Raw genomic sequence first — 10,949 nt, forward strand, 5'->3', positions numbered from 1 at the left:
CCATACGTATGCATACGAATACATAGGTATAAGTATATATGTTGGCCGAGCGTATGTATAGTAGTGGGAGATCGGTGGGACTTGAATCGCGGGTTTCTTGAGGCATATATATGGTAGAGAGCCATGCAGTTCTCTTGCTACTCGGCGCGTTCTCAGCCTCTTGGATCTCCGCCGGAGCGTTGTGATATCCGATCAATTTAACCAACTTTGCACTACCGGATCGTCAGCCTGAATAAAAAAGTGAGAAGGTGAGTCAGTTTGTGATTCAAATATCTGCCACTCGAGCTTGGGACGCTCGTCTGCCGACCATTCCTTTACGCGTGTCGACGAAAGTAGGAAATCTGTAATGACAGAAGAAGGGAAATACCATTTTACTGCTGTTCCTGCGTATTGTTGTGCGGTGCTTTGAAAGTTAAATCGATTTTCCCGCGTTGTTCTCTCCCCCCCTCAGCACCCCTGCAGGGTTGAAACGAAAGTGAAGCCGGTAAAATTTTTTATTTTCTCCGTCAAAGTGGCCCTTTGCAGATACCAATTGTTTATTTTCCGTAGTTTTATTAAAAATCAAAAGCCCCCGATTTCTCTCAAACACGAGCGCGTAACTCTGAAACTCTACCAACATACCGGTGCATGACTACCATGCGAAATGCCTCCAAGTCCGTGACTGAATTTTTCTGGACAAGAATACAAGGAGAGAGAGAGAGAGAGAGAGAGAGAGAGAGAGAGAGAGAACTTGCCACATAGTTACACAGCTGCAGGCTGTATTAAAATTCAATGCACGTACAAAGGTGATACGAAAATTACAACCGTTTGCAACTAACGGTTCGCTTCAGCGATTAAGAGATACCTGTATTATTTAACGACGATTTATATTCACGCTAGGACTTATTTCTTTCGCAAAATTAAATCTATTCCACGCGTGTGGGTTTATGTGGGTGTTGCCACGAACCATTAACTTTGGATCTAGCTGTAGTTATGAAAAGCTGTATCATTCGGGATAAGATCTACATTCACCTGACATTGAGGTCCATTAATGATACGTGTAAACCAGTTTGAATTTTTCCAATCAATCGCATTGTCCAACTAGACAGCGGTATAATATCCTTGCTCCGGCAATGACAATTTTTTATTCACATTTTTTCATAAACTTTTTTCATCTCTCTTACACAAGGTCCTATCAGCTTCCCGTATCTTTGCTGTTCCGTTTTTATGCCTTTTCGCGCGTTGAAGGAGTTTCTTGTGCACCTCGTTAATGACCCAGCTAAACTATTACAAGTGTAAATTTTTTTCTCCACTAATTGGTAGATCATTTTCACGCGGTGTTTGCAACCTCTCAAAGTCATGGCATATACACAACTCCTGTCCTCCGCGCTCGTGAAAGCTAGATCCAGCCGAGCAGATTAGAGCGGTATATAGTTTATCGATTGTTCGTGTCGTTTTCGAGGAGAAGTCAGAACGGTTAAACGAACCCTTGCTGTACAATGGAGATAAAAACTTGCCGTGTGAATAAATCCGGAATCTGTCGATTCTGTCCTCTAGATGAAACTACTACTCACCTTACTGGGCGCAACGACAATCCTGGCCGATCCGGAACCTGGACTCCTCCGTGTCCCCAGGGTGTACAACGCCTTGGTGACGAGCAATCAAAATCTCTCGCCGTCGAGGGCGTTCCCAGTGATTCAGCCCGTCGTTCACACGACCGCCGTCGGCTACGTGCCGCCGTTCTACTACACTCAGTTTGCCCCACAATATCCGGGTCCGGAAGCGGGCCGGCTGCCCCAAGAATTACTTCCGGCGAACGGAGCTGAACCCGACGAGCGTGCACCGTCGAAGGCCGCGGCCGGGGCCGAAACGAGGACCGGTAGTTCCGGGACGGAGCGGAACTTGGGATCAGCCGAAGACGAGACCCGGAAAAGGAAACCGGGCGCCGAGCACCCGCTCAGTTTCTATCCGAATTATCATTCGCTCTATTACGACCCGTACTTTTATTCCTACAACAGTTTCAACGCCCGCGTCGCTCCGAGTCCCTACATTTTCGACTATCAGCCACCAGCGTTGGCCCCCGCACTTTCCCCCCAGGAAGCCTACCGGGGGCAGCAGCTGCTCAGCCCCCGGTTACCGGTAGCCGGCCCTGAAGCCCTTGGGAAAAATGGAGCCGAGGAAAAGATTCCCGACGTACCACCGCCGCCGGTGCCAACCTCATCCTCGAACAAGTCGTAATGTCGAAAAGTGGGGGCGTATTATAAGTGAATTCTAAGAATAAACTGCGATATACGTACATTAGGGTGGTCCTTATTTGGGGGTCGGAAAAATTTTCATTGGGACGCCTCTCAAATCTGTTCCAAATCATTCATAAAAAAATCTGTATAAAGTTCCAAGCCTCTACGTCAATTGGAAAACGTGCCTCTAAGCTCCGAAAATTTTTAATGTAAAATACATGTAGTTTTTATAACCAGCTATTTCGATTCGTATGACTTTGCATAATAAATTAAGGCACTGATTTGAAACTTGGCATTGCTGTTGCTTATAATGAATATGTATATAAATTCTTATAATTATAGGAACAAGCTGTGAAAATATCAAATTTTTATAATTTTTGTTCCCTTACGTATAAGCCTAATAAAAGTGATGCTATTAAGCTTCTATATAATAAGAAGTTCATTAAAAAATTATGATAAAATATTGAAATTTTCAAGGTTTGTTTCTATCATCACAAGAAACAACTCTGTCCTTCATTTATACCGAAGTCATACAAAACGAAATAACTTGGTGTAAAAACTACATGTATTTTACATTTAAAACTTTCAAAGCTTAGAGGTACGTGTTCCAGTTCACGTAGAGGCTTGAAAATTTACACAGATTTTTTTTAATGATTTACAGATTTGCGGGACGTCCCAAAGAAAATTCTTCCGAACCCCAAATAAGGGCCACCCCAATATGCATGTTTACATTACATATATTACTTTTCAATGGAAAGGTACGAGTGTGCCCCTAGTGCACATCGTTAGGTCAGGAACTAAGGAGCCTGGATACGTAGATTATTACTAACGTATATATTACAACCTTGTGACTGTCTTTATATACATGAATAGACGTAGGTCAGTGTGTTTTAATTTTTTTGAATCCTCTGCAAAATGTATACAACACCAAGCTTTTCTCGTTCGCCTCATTGATATCATCATTATTACTTTCATTTTCTATTTTCACTGATAACTGGTGCTCTCGTGAAATTTCTCACTGCTTACGCCCCAGACTTTCATAATGTACGAAAACCCTTCGCCATGAAATCCTCTGACACGTAATTTAGCAAAATTATGAGCCGGACCGCCGGAATGTAGGCTGACTATTCCCCTCGTTTGATTATAACGCAGGGCTTCGACACAGGTTATGTACACGGGGCCTTCTGTGTCCATTCCGAATACAGCGTCAACTGCGGAAGGTCCTCTGTTTCTCAAGAATATGTTATGCTGATAAAATAGAATTCCCTCGCATTCTCCCCATCTGTAGTCGTGCGGGCACTCCTCGCACCATTCCGACTCCCTGGCGCCCTGAGAATCAGAAAGAACATCCATTTCATTTTCTTACCGATTCGATTTCACTTCAAGCTCAGGTCGCGTGTGTAACGGCCATAGGTAAAAACATGATAATAAAATCGATACCCACGCCGATTTCTGCCGTTCCAGACATCGTAGAATCCGTCATATTGCGATTTTTCATGTCCTGGTCAACGTTGGCTGGAACATCGTCTATCCTCTTGATGGAACTCACGGCACCGTTGATCGCGACAATTTCGTGGGTAGAATTTCTGTACACCATCGTGTCAGTCTTGACGTTTTCTATACTTTTTGTCACGTGTACCTCCGGGGAAGTCTCTACCTTGACCATGGAACCCTGGGAGGCCAAAGCCTGACTCGAATTGTCCGACTGACCATTGGCTGAAATAACAACGGTGTTAGGTCGAGTGAATGTCTTGTCTGTCGCCGGTGTTTCCCATTGAAAAATACTCTCCAGCTCTTCGGAGGTCGACTCGTTTCCCCTCGACGAAGCTGTGAGATGAGCTCCGAGGTCGACGATCAGAGTTTCATTGTCGCGTTCTTGCTTCAGAGAATTTCTCTCCGATACCACAAGATCGATATCATTATTTTCCAAAAGGCGAGGTGTCGCGACTGTTGGTGACGAATCTTCGTCGAAATATAGATTGAAGTCACTTGAATTCTTCGGAGTTCCCTCTTCGATTGGATCGGTGAAAGATCCCTTGCTCTCCGGAGTCGCTGTTTGGGTGTCGTTGAAATTTATATCAGGAATAGTCGAGTGATATCGATTGGCCAAATTCACCTTACCTCTCAGGTCAGCACCGCTATTCGGAACCGGGAAAACTGTCGAAGCAAGGTCGGGAGAATACGTGACTACACTCGGGGGACGAGGCGTATCCTCGGCCCGACCGCGATCTTGAGTGAAGTCATTTCTTTCCGTATGAACTTGCACCTTCGCCTCCTTGGCTCTTTTCGCCTCGGCTATCAACTTTTCCGCCCTCTCGCGTCTCTTCGTAATCTCATTTTTTTGCAAGTTGAACTTGTCCATGATCGCCTTCCTCTGGGCGTAGTAGCTACTCATGTAATCTTTCGACGTCGAAACGTTCCGAGTAACCATTTCCTTGTCCTCTCTCCGGAATCTCGCGATTAAGGGATCATTTGGCTTCTCCGGCGTGGACCTCGTCTCTTCGGGTCTCATTGTCAGCATGAAAGCACGTCTAAAGTCGCAACCCACCGCCTCAGTCCCAGTGTTCCTTGTATACTTCCTCTCTTTTAGAGCATTATCGCGAATCCGATTAGGCTCGTTCACGGTCGTACTTACAGATTTTGCGAAAAAATCGTCAGCCTTTTTATCGCCCTCCGTCACGACACTTCTCGAAGATACGCCGGAGAGAGTTGAAGCGAAAATGATTATTAGAAAAAAGTATAGTCCGCGATAGTCTGGCGTGCGGAATTTCACGCCTTCTGGATCTTCCGACAACATACCGAAATAATCGTTGATCTTGAACGTGTCAAACCGCACCGCCTGTCGAACACTGTGCTTCTAAAACGACACTCTCTTGAAAACGAATGCGAGAACTTTATACGGCATGCGGTACTCCGATAGATGGAATTAACTGAGACGATATCGCTATCTGTCGTGCTACCAACCGACCTTTGAACCGCATCGAAACTATAATATATTCAATGTTAGGTCTACGACACTTGATTGACGCGAGCTGTGTTCTTTTCTTCTGAGTTGTCTTAGCGTTCCCGATAAGGGCAGAAGGTTTCACGGTCAAATTAATATTACAACCGACTGCGAACGCAGCTCGAGCATTTTTGGATCACTTATGACCCCTGCTTCTTCATTATACCTCTTCAAATAAAAGATTTTGTCTCATTCTACCAAAGACACGTCTCATTAAAAACCCTTACCGTCGGCTTGGAATGTACACCACTGAACAAAAGATAGTGTCAGGTTAGGCGTTTTTGCTGCCGATATTTATTGTTTTATTCAAAGCTTGGGTATGACTATCAATGTACATACACAATATATGATAAGAAAATTTGAGGTGAAGTTTTTCACTCGGCTTCTATGATAACGGAGTCATTTTCGTCAGAGACCTCCTCGCTACTCGCCGCGCTGGCTGCTTCGCCGAGAGGATCGTATCCCGGTTCAACTTTTTCGTCCAACTTCTCTATACCACCGCCGTCATTGTTTTCGTCATCGTCGTTGTCGTCGTAATCTACAGGTTTAATCGGCGGCCGAGGTGTTTCTGGTCTTGGAACATATTCCGGGACTGATGGTTTCGACCCAGCCGGATACAGCTAAACACGTAAAGTGAAGTAACGTTAGCATCACGATTGATTTCATTTATTTACTAATCTTTCACCCTTCTTATCATTCCTTTGAACTAGCGAATAAAACCGGCATGCGACAAAAATCGTTCGATGCTGTGTGAAATCTTACCGGGGAGTAGGGAAATCGGAGATCGTAGACTGGCGTTCCATAATAATTATAAGTTGTTGGAACATGTGCTATAGTAGGTCTACCATTTGCAAATACGGCCATTGGTACAGTCCTGACGGCTGTGTTAATCTGAAAATAACAAACCAACGCTGGGATGTTTGTGTGTGTTTTTTCAGTAAATTAATATAGGTTAATGTCGACAGTTGATCGAATAAATGCACGACACCAACCGGGATCACCCTATTGCTTTCCAACTGTTTGTGTTCCGTGATATTTCTTTCGAAATGTTCCAACCCCAAACGGGAGATTAATGGTGATTAACGAATCCGTTATCGAGTAACGTGATGGAGATCGCGAAGTTGTGTCAAGTATTTCGACAGTTTAGTGCTTTGAATTCATTACCTGAGGGACGTTATAAAGAAAGTATTGTTGAGAAGGGTTGGCGTCCAGCGTAGTCACATCCAGACGTTGGGTAGGAAACTCTGTACGATGCGCTGAGATCAAATTCGGATAATGCAGAGGGCCTACGGGAACCAGGGCTGTCGCGGATGATCCGATAAGTGTCAGTAAGATAATCACCTGCTCGAGGATACGAAAATATTACCATACATTTTCCTTCATCTTAAATAACATGTTATACATTTTCAAAAATTCATTTCATCCACCTATTATTTCGGAGAATGATCTGACGTTATACGAGTGTATGTTCGTTTGTTTCTATTTGCAAGCCTCTGAATATTCTACTGCTACAGGACAATTTAATCTGGATGCTCTCGGTTGTCTGCGCATAATAATCCATTATTCATTATTCATTGTCTCTCTACACTGATCGTTGTGAGTAATGGTGGACAAAATAACGTGACTCAACTGACCGTATAACGACATATACCTGCGGCGCATTTATGATCACGTTTGAAGACCCCACCTTCTCGAAAACAAATATAAAAATTAAACAATGCGAGATGAAAATTCACCAGCCAAGACCGTCGTCAAAAGTATAACGTTAAAATGTAACTTTACATTTGAAATTCGTCGCGAAGAGACACATTTTTGACTAGTGTGTGAAGCTTGTTGGTATGTGCACACATATGCTGTATGTGGCTATTAATGTGAAATTAAATTCACTTAGCCATTTATTTTTGAACGGCGGGGCGTTCATTTTGGCGATATGAACTACGCATATCATATTTATAGCGAGAAAAATTTGCTAGAGGAGAGTACAATTTCGAAATTTTTAGGTGAGTTGAAATGTAACGGCATTTTGCTTTGCGATTCGTAGGCTGCATCAACGTGTCGCCAATTTTGATAGGTAATCAGGTAGCATTGTTAACGACGTGGGTAGGTGCACCTAGAAATTCTTAGCTGATATAAATTCAGCGCACTACGCAGCACTAAAATTGACAGCTTGAAGAATTGTGTAGCGAAAATTGAACGGACATAATAACATGTACACTCATACTGAAGAATTGGTCTTACAGATCTGTCTGATTATAATAGGAAAAATTCTATCGCCAATTCGAGGGATCACTTGAAACCACATTCTGATCAAAGTTGCGCGATTAGTCGGTTATGCTACCCCGATTATCAACAGAAAGAAATTACCTAATTGTGAGTGTAAGAGCTGAAAAGTTGACTCACCTTCATAGCGACGGCTTTCGTCTAAAGGACCGGTAACTATATCAGACTAACTCGAAATTAAGAATGCGGGAGGGCTTATATATTGTTGGTGGGTCCGCCATCCCCCACTTTTCTGCTCATCACGGGAGGCTGCTTTGTATTCCGGGTGACACTCTGTTCAAACTAAATTTTTCGTAGCACCAAAAATAGTAGACAAGAAGTGTAAACAACCGTGCGAGTTTTCAATCTATCGTGAGGCGCCCTCAACGGAGATTGGTAAGAGACCACGTTCACCTTCGACACTCTGTATGCATGTACTTACCCCTTGATTTGACACATTTTTCTCACACACTTTGTCAGACAGTTCAATGGTTATTTTCTCTTCTATTCATCTTCCAATTCTATGATTAACGCCGATAATTTGTTTCCAAGTTACCCTGAACCCAGCATGGTTCTAAAATACTACACTAAAAAATTTTGCGTATACGCTCATTACTCATCCGAACCGGTTTGCAGTGGAGAAAGATCATATTTTGATTAGAGTATCTTGAGCATTGGGTGCGGCACTCATCCTGGTTCGCCGTGATTCGGTGCTTGAATGGAATTTGCATTTGCTTCATAATAATATTTATTGTGATTTATTGACACGGTATTTATCGTGCACATTTTTTCCCCCTATTTAGTCGCCCATTACCAGCGGCTTTGTGGGAGCAGACTACTTTTTTTTTTTTGACTCTATTTAAGCTATTGCAGTGAAGAACGCGTCGTATGGTTATCCTATCGACATTTCATACGGATATAAATAAAACTGCATTTATGTACATGAAAAGTAATTATAAACGTAATAACGAGGGTCGCATCTGCTCAAGTGTTGATGATTTTTTTACAACGATAACCGTACTTTTGGCAATATCCGGCAGTACGTCTTTCCGCTGTTCGGCAATAGCAATAATCATCATTCTACTTTGGCACATAGACCGTGACGCGTGTTGGGTTGCATGCCGCAGGCTGATTAAACATTTCAAAAGGGAACTCGCGCGTAAGTGCAGCTTAACGAACCTCCGGTCGAATTGGAACACTGGAATCGGAACTGCCGCCCTGACGGGACGTTAATCGACGTACCAAGATTGGTGAATTTCGTCGGAAATCGGGAACTTACCGAACAAAATATCTGTGCGCGTATAATATTATTGTTAAAGTGGAAGATCGTAGTTGGCAATATTTATGTTACCCGTTACTGTATTTTTTCTTCTGACTCGGTTCTACCAAAAATAGAATGCGATATGATAAAATAAAATTCTAATAATTTATTAATCATTTGTTGTACTTGAACACGTAAAACGGACTGTGAACTCGCGTGTTTCATAATTTTCAACACTTGTATCGATTGTAAAGTACAGCAGAGACGGGTCAGTGAAAATGCTGAGGTCAAGGGACGCGTGTCCTACTTCCTATCACCAAAAGCCTCCTATTACGCGAATGAAGCAAAAGCTTTGTAGACGAATCGAGATGCTGGAAGCGGAAGAGATCAAATACAGGATTGATAACGAACGAGAAATAATAATAATTAGCAGATACCTCGGAGGTGGCTGGTAGGTATGACTTGCAGAAATCTACTTCCAACATTACGTACAGGTGACAAGTCACCTAGCTTTATTTCATTTCGGCTGTCGAAGGATAAACTATTCCAACCTAAATTTCTCCATTCAGAGTTAATCCGATCACTCGTAACGACCATGGTTGTCAATGTAATGCATCGAACATGTGATGATAACTTGAAGTATACTTCCTTCGTTCTTCTCGCCAGCTCCGTTCCAGATCTTCGAATTTACCTTCGGTAAAGCGAATTCATGACAGTTCTGGTAACTCAGCGTGGACATGTGACAGTCGGAACGAAGCGAAGTACTTCAGGGATCGTGCTGAATGAGTCGCATCGTTGTTCTTTTCGGCAGAATCGTTTCGGTTGGTGATTGATTAATAATAGCACCTTCGCGTCGTTTGCATTATGAGATTCGGTGTGAAATTTACAATTCTATACTATCTTTATTGGTTATGATGTCGCTTCGAGAAATCGCATACCTCGTATTCCGCTGACGAGCTCAAACGCTTTCTTCGTCGATTAATTAAGCTGGACTCGAATGACTGGTTCAAGACGTCGAGTTTGTAGCCCGACCCTATTAGAACCTGATTCGGTTGTAAATTTTGCCACTGTGGTTTGAGCGTAGTCTCGATACAACGGCGATCTTTGGAAGTTGATGACAGAACTTGACATTCTTATCCAGGAATAAACAACGTAATGCAAACGATAATGGTCTAAATCAGATGCCGAAATTGGGTGGCTGGCGAATCTCTGCCTGTGTTCGCAGGCTCTAGCTGTGGCTTTCCTCAAGGTAGAGTGAAAGTAGTTTGTACACGACTTGAGTTGAATTAACCTAAGCATATGCGCTCGTTTTGAATAATTTTCGACACTCTGCGGTACGGCTGACCATTAATCTATCTTCAGTCAAAGTATTTCCCAGTTCTGTAAATCGGGGACAAAAAAAAACTCGGACTTTTTTTTTAATGTTTTATTTCCAAATATTGACACGGCTTTTAGACAAAATACGAATCTAGAATTGTTATTCGTTTGAAAGAACCGCTAAATTTCAATCAATACTCGACGCTCGACTGCCTTCGGGTATGTTCGGCCAAGTTCGCTTCTTCTTCGCGTCAATTTATCCACCCTGCGCGTTGATCATCAACAAGTGCCAGGTGGCAGGTACCCTTTGTCTGGGAGTTCGCAATTTATTCGACTGGTGTACGAATTTTCAAGCCTATACATTTTTATCGACACGTGTGTGATAATCATCGAATTTTTCGTTTATGCGAATCAGTGCGGATAAAATTGCAAGATCGTTGATGCGCTTTACAATTGGTGTTTGGACCGTGTTGAACCGTTCCTGCAGAGACGAAACAATTATTCAAAACAATAAATTACCAGAATAATCGTTCATTCTGCGAATACTGTTTGTAACGTTAAGAACTTGCTTGTAATTCTTCTCAGTCGGTTTATATTTATTTGAGATCTGAGAAGCAGGAGGAGGACACTTAGGTACTAATAAAAGTGTTAGCTATACTTCCGACAAGTTTTTTTTCCGTACTTCAACGTTAAGTACGCACTGATGTTTGTTGCGTCAATAGTGATGTTGTGGTGATGCAGACATATTAGTTTCGTTTCCACAGTAAATAGTCCACCTGCCAAATATTTCGTAAAAACTTCCACCTGTCGTTGAGATGTGAAAAATAATTATGCACGACAGTCCGAATTTATTCGAGTTGATATACGGAGTAATCCAACCGCGACGTACTCA

The 10,949-nt window shown here is 42.7% G+C and overlaps 2 protein-coding genes across 5 annotated transcripts; one reads left to right on the forward strand and one right to left on the reverse strand.

Moving 5' to 3' along the window:
- Nucleotides 1-6: 6 nt before the first annotated feature.
- LOC124223846 (uncharacterized) lies at nucleotides 7-3,094 on the forward strand. Of its 2 annotated transcripts, none has more exons than XM_046636168.2 (2): nucleotides 7-248; nucleotides 1,537-3,094. In XM_046636168.2, the coding sequence occupies exon 2, from the start codon at nucleotides 1,537-1,539 to the stop codon at nucleotides 2,215-2,217; it is 681 nt and encodes a 226-aa protein (XP_046492124.1). In that variant the 5' UTR covers nucleotides 7-248; the 3' UTR covers nucleotides 2,218-3,094. The 2 variants fall into 2 exon arrangements, with proteins under 2 accessions (XP_046492124.1, XP_068994089.1); XM_069137988.1 differs by lacking the exon at nucleotides 7-248 and adding an exon at nucleotides 465-484.
- Nucleotides 3,095-3,096: 2 nt separating this feature from the next.
- On the reverse strand, nucleotides 3,097-7,731 carry LOC124223841 (uncharacterized). Of its 3 annotated transcripts, XM_046636162.1 has the most exons (6): nucleotides 7,621-7,731; nucleotides 6,385-6,561; nucleotides 5,983-6,111; nucleotides 4,338-5,840; nucleotides 3,661-4,268; nucleotides 3,097-3,545 (listed from the first exon to the last, which is right to left on the reverse strand). In XM_046636162.1, exons 4-6 carry the CDS (start codon nucleotides 5,011-5,013, stop codon nucleotides 3,201-3,203), a joined length of 1,629 nt encoding a protein of 542 aa, XP_046492118.1. In that variant the 5' UTR covers nucleotides 5,014-5,840; nucleotides 5,983-6,111; nucleotides 6,385-6,561; nucleotides 7,621-7,731; the 3' UTR covers nucleotides 3,097-3,200. The 3 variants fall into 3 exon arrangements, with proteins under 3 accessions (XP_046492118.1, XP_046492117.1, XP_046492119.1); XM_046636161.1 differs by having other exon boundaries at nucleotides 3,661-5,840; XM_046636163.1 differs by having other exon boundaries at nucleotides 3,450-3,545; nucleotides 3,657-5,840.
- Nucleotides 7,732-10,949: the final 3,218 nt, after the last annotated feature.

This window comes from Neodiprion pinetum, chromosome 7 (genome assembly GCF_021155775.2).
Source record: "Neodiprion pinetum isolate iyNeoPine1 chromosome 7, iyNeoPine1.2, whole genome shotgun sequence".
Taxonomy (NCBI): Eukaryota; Metazoa; Arthropoda; class Insecta; order Hymenoptera; family Diprionidae; genus Neodiprion; species Neodiprion pinetum.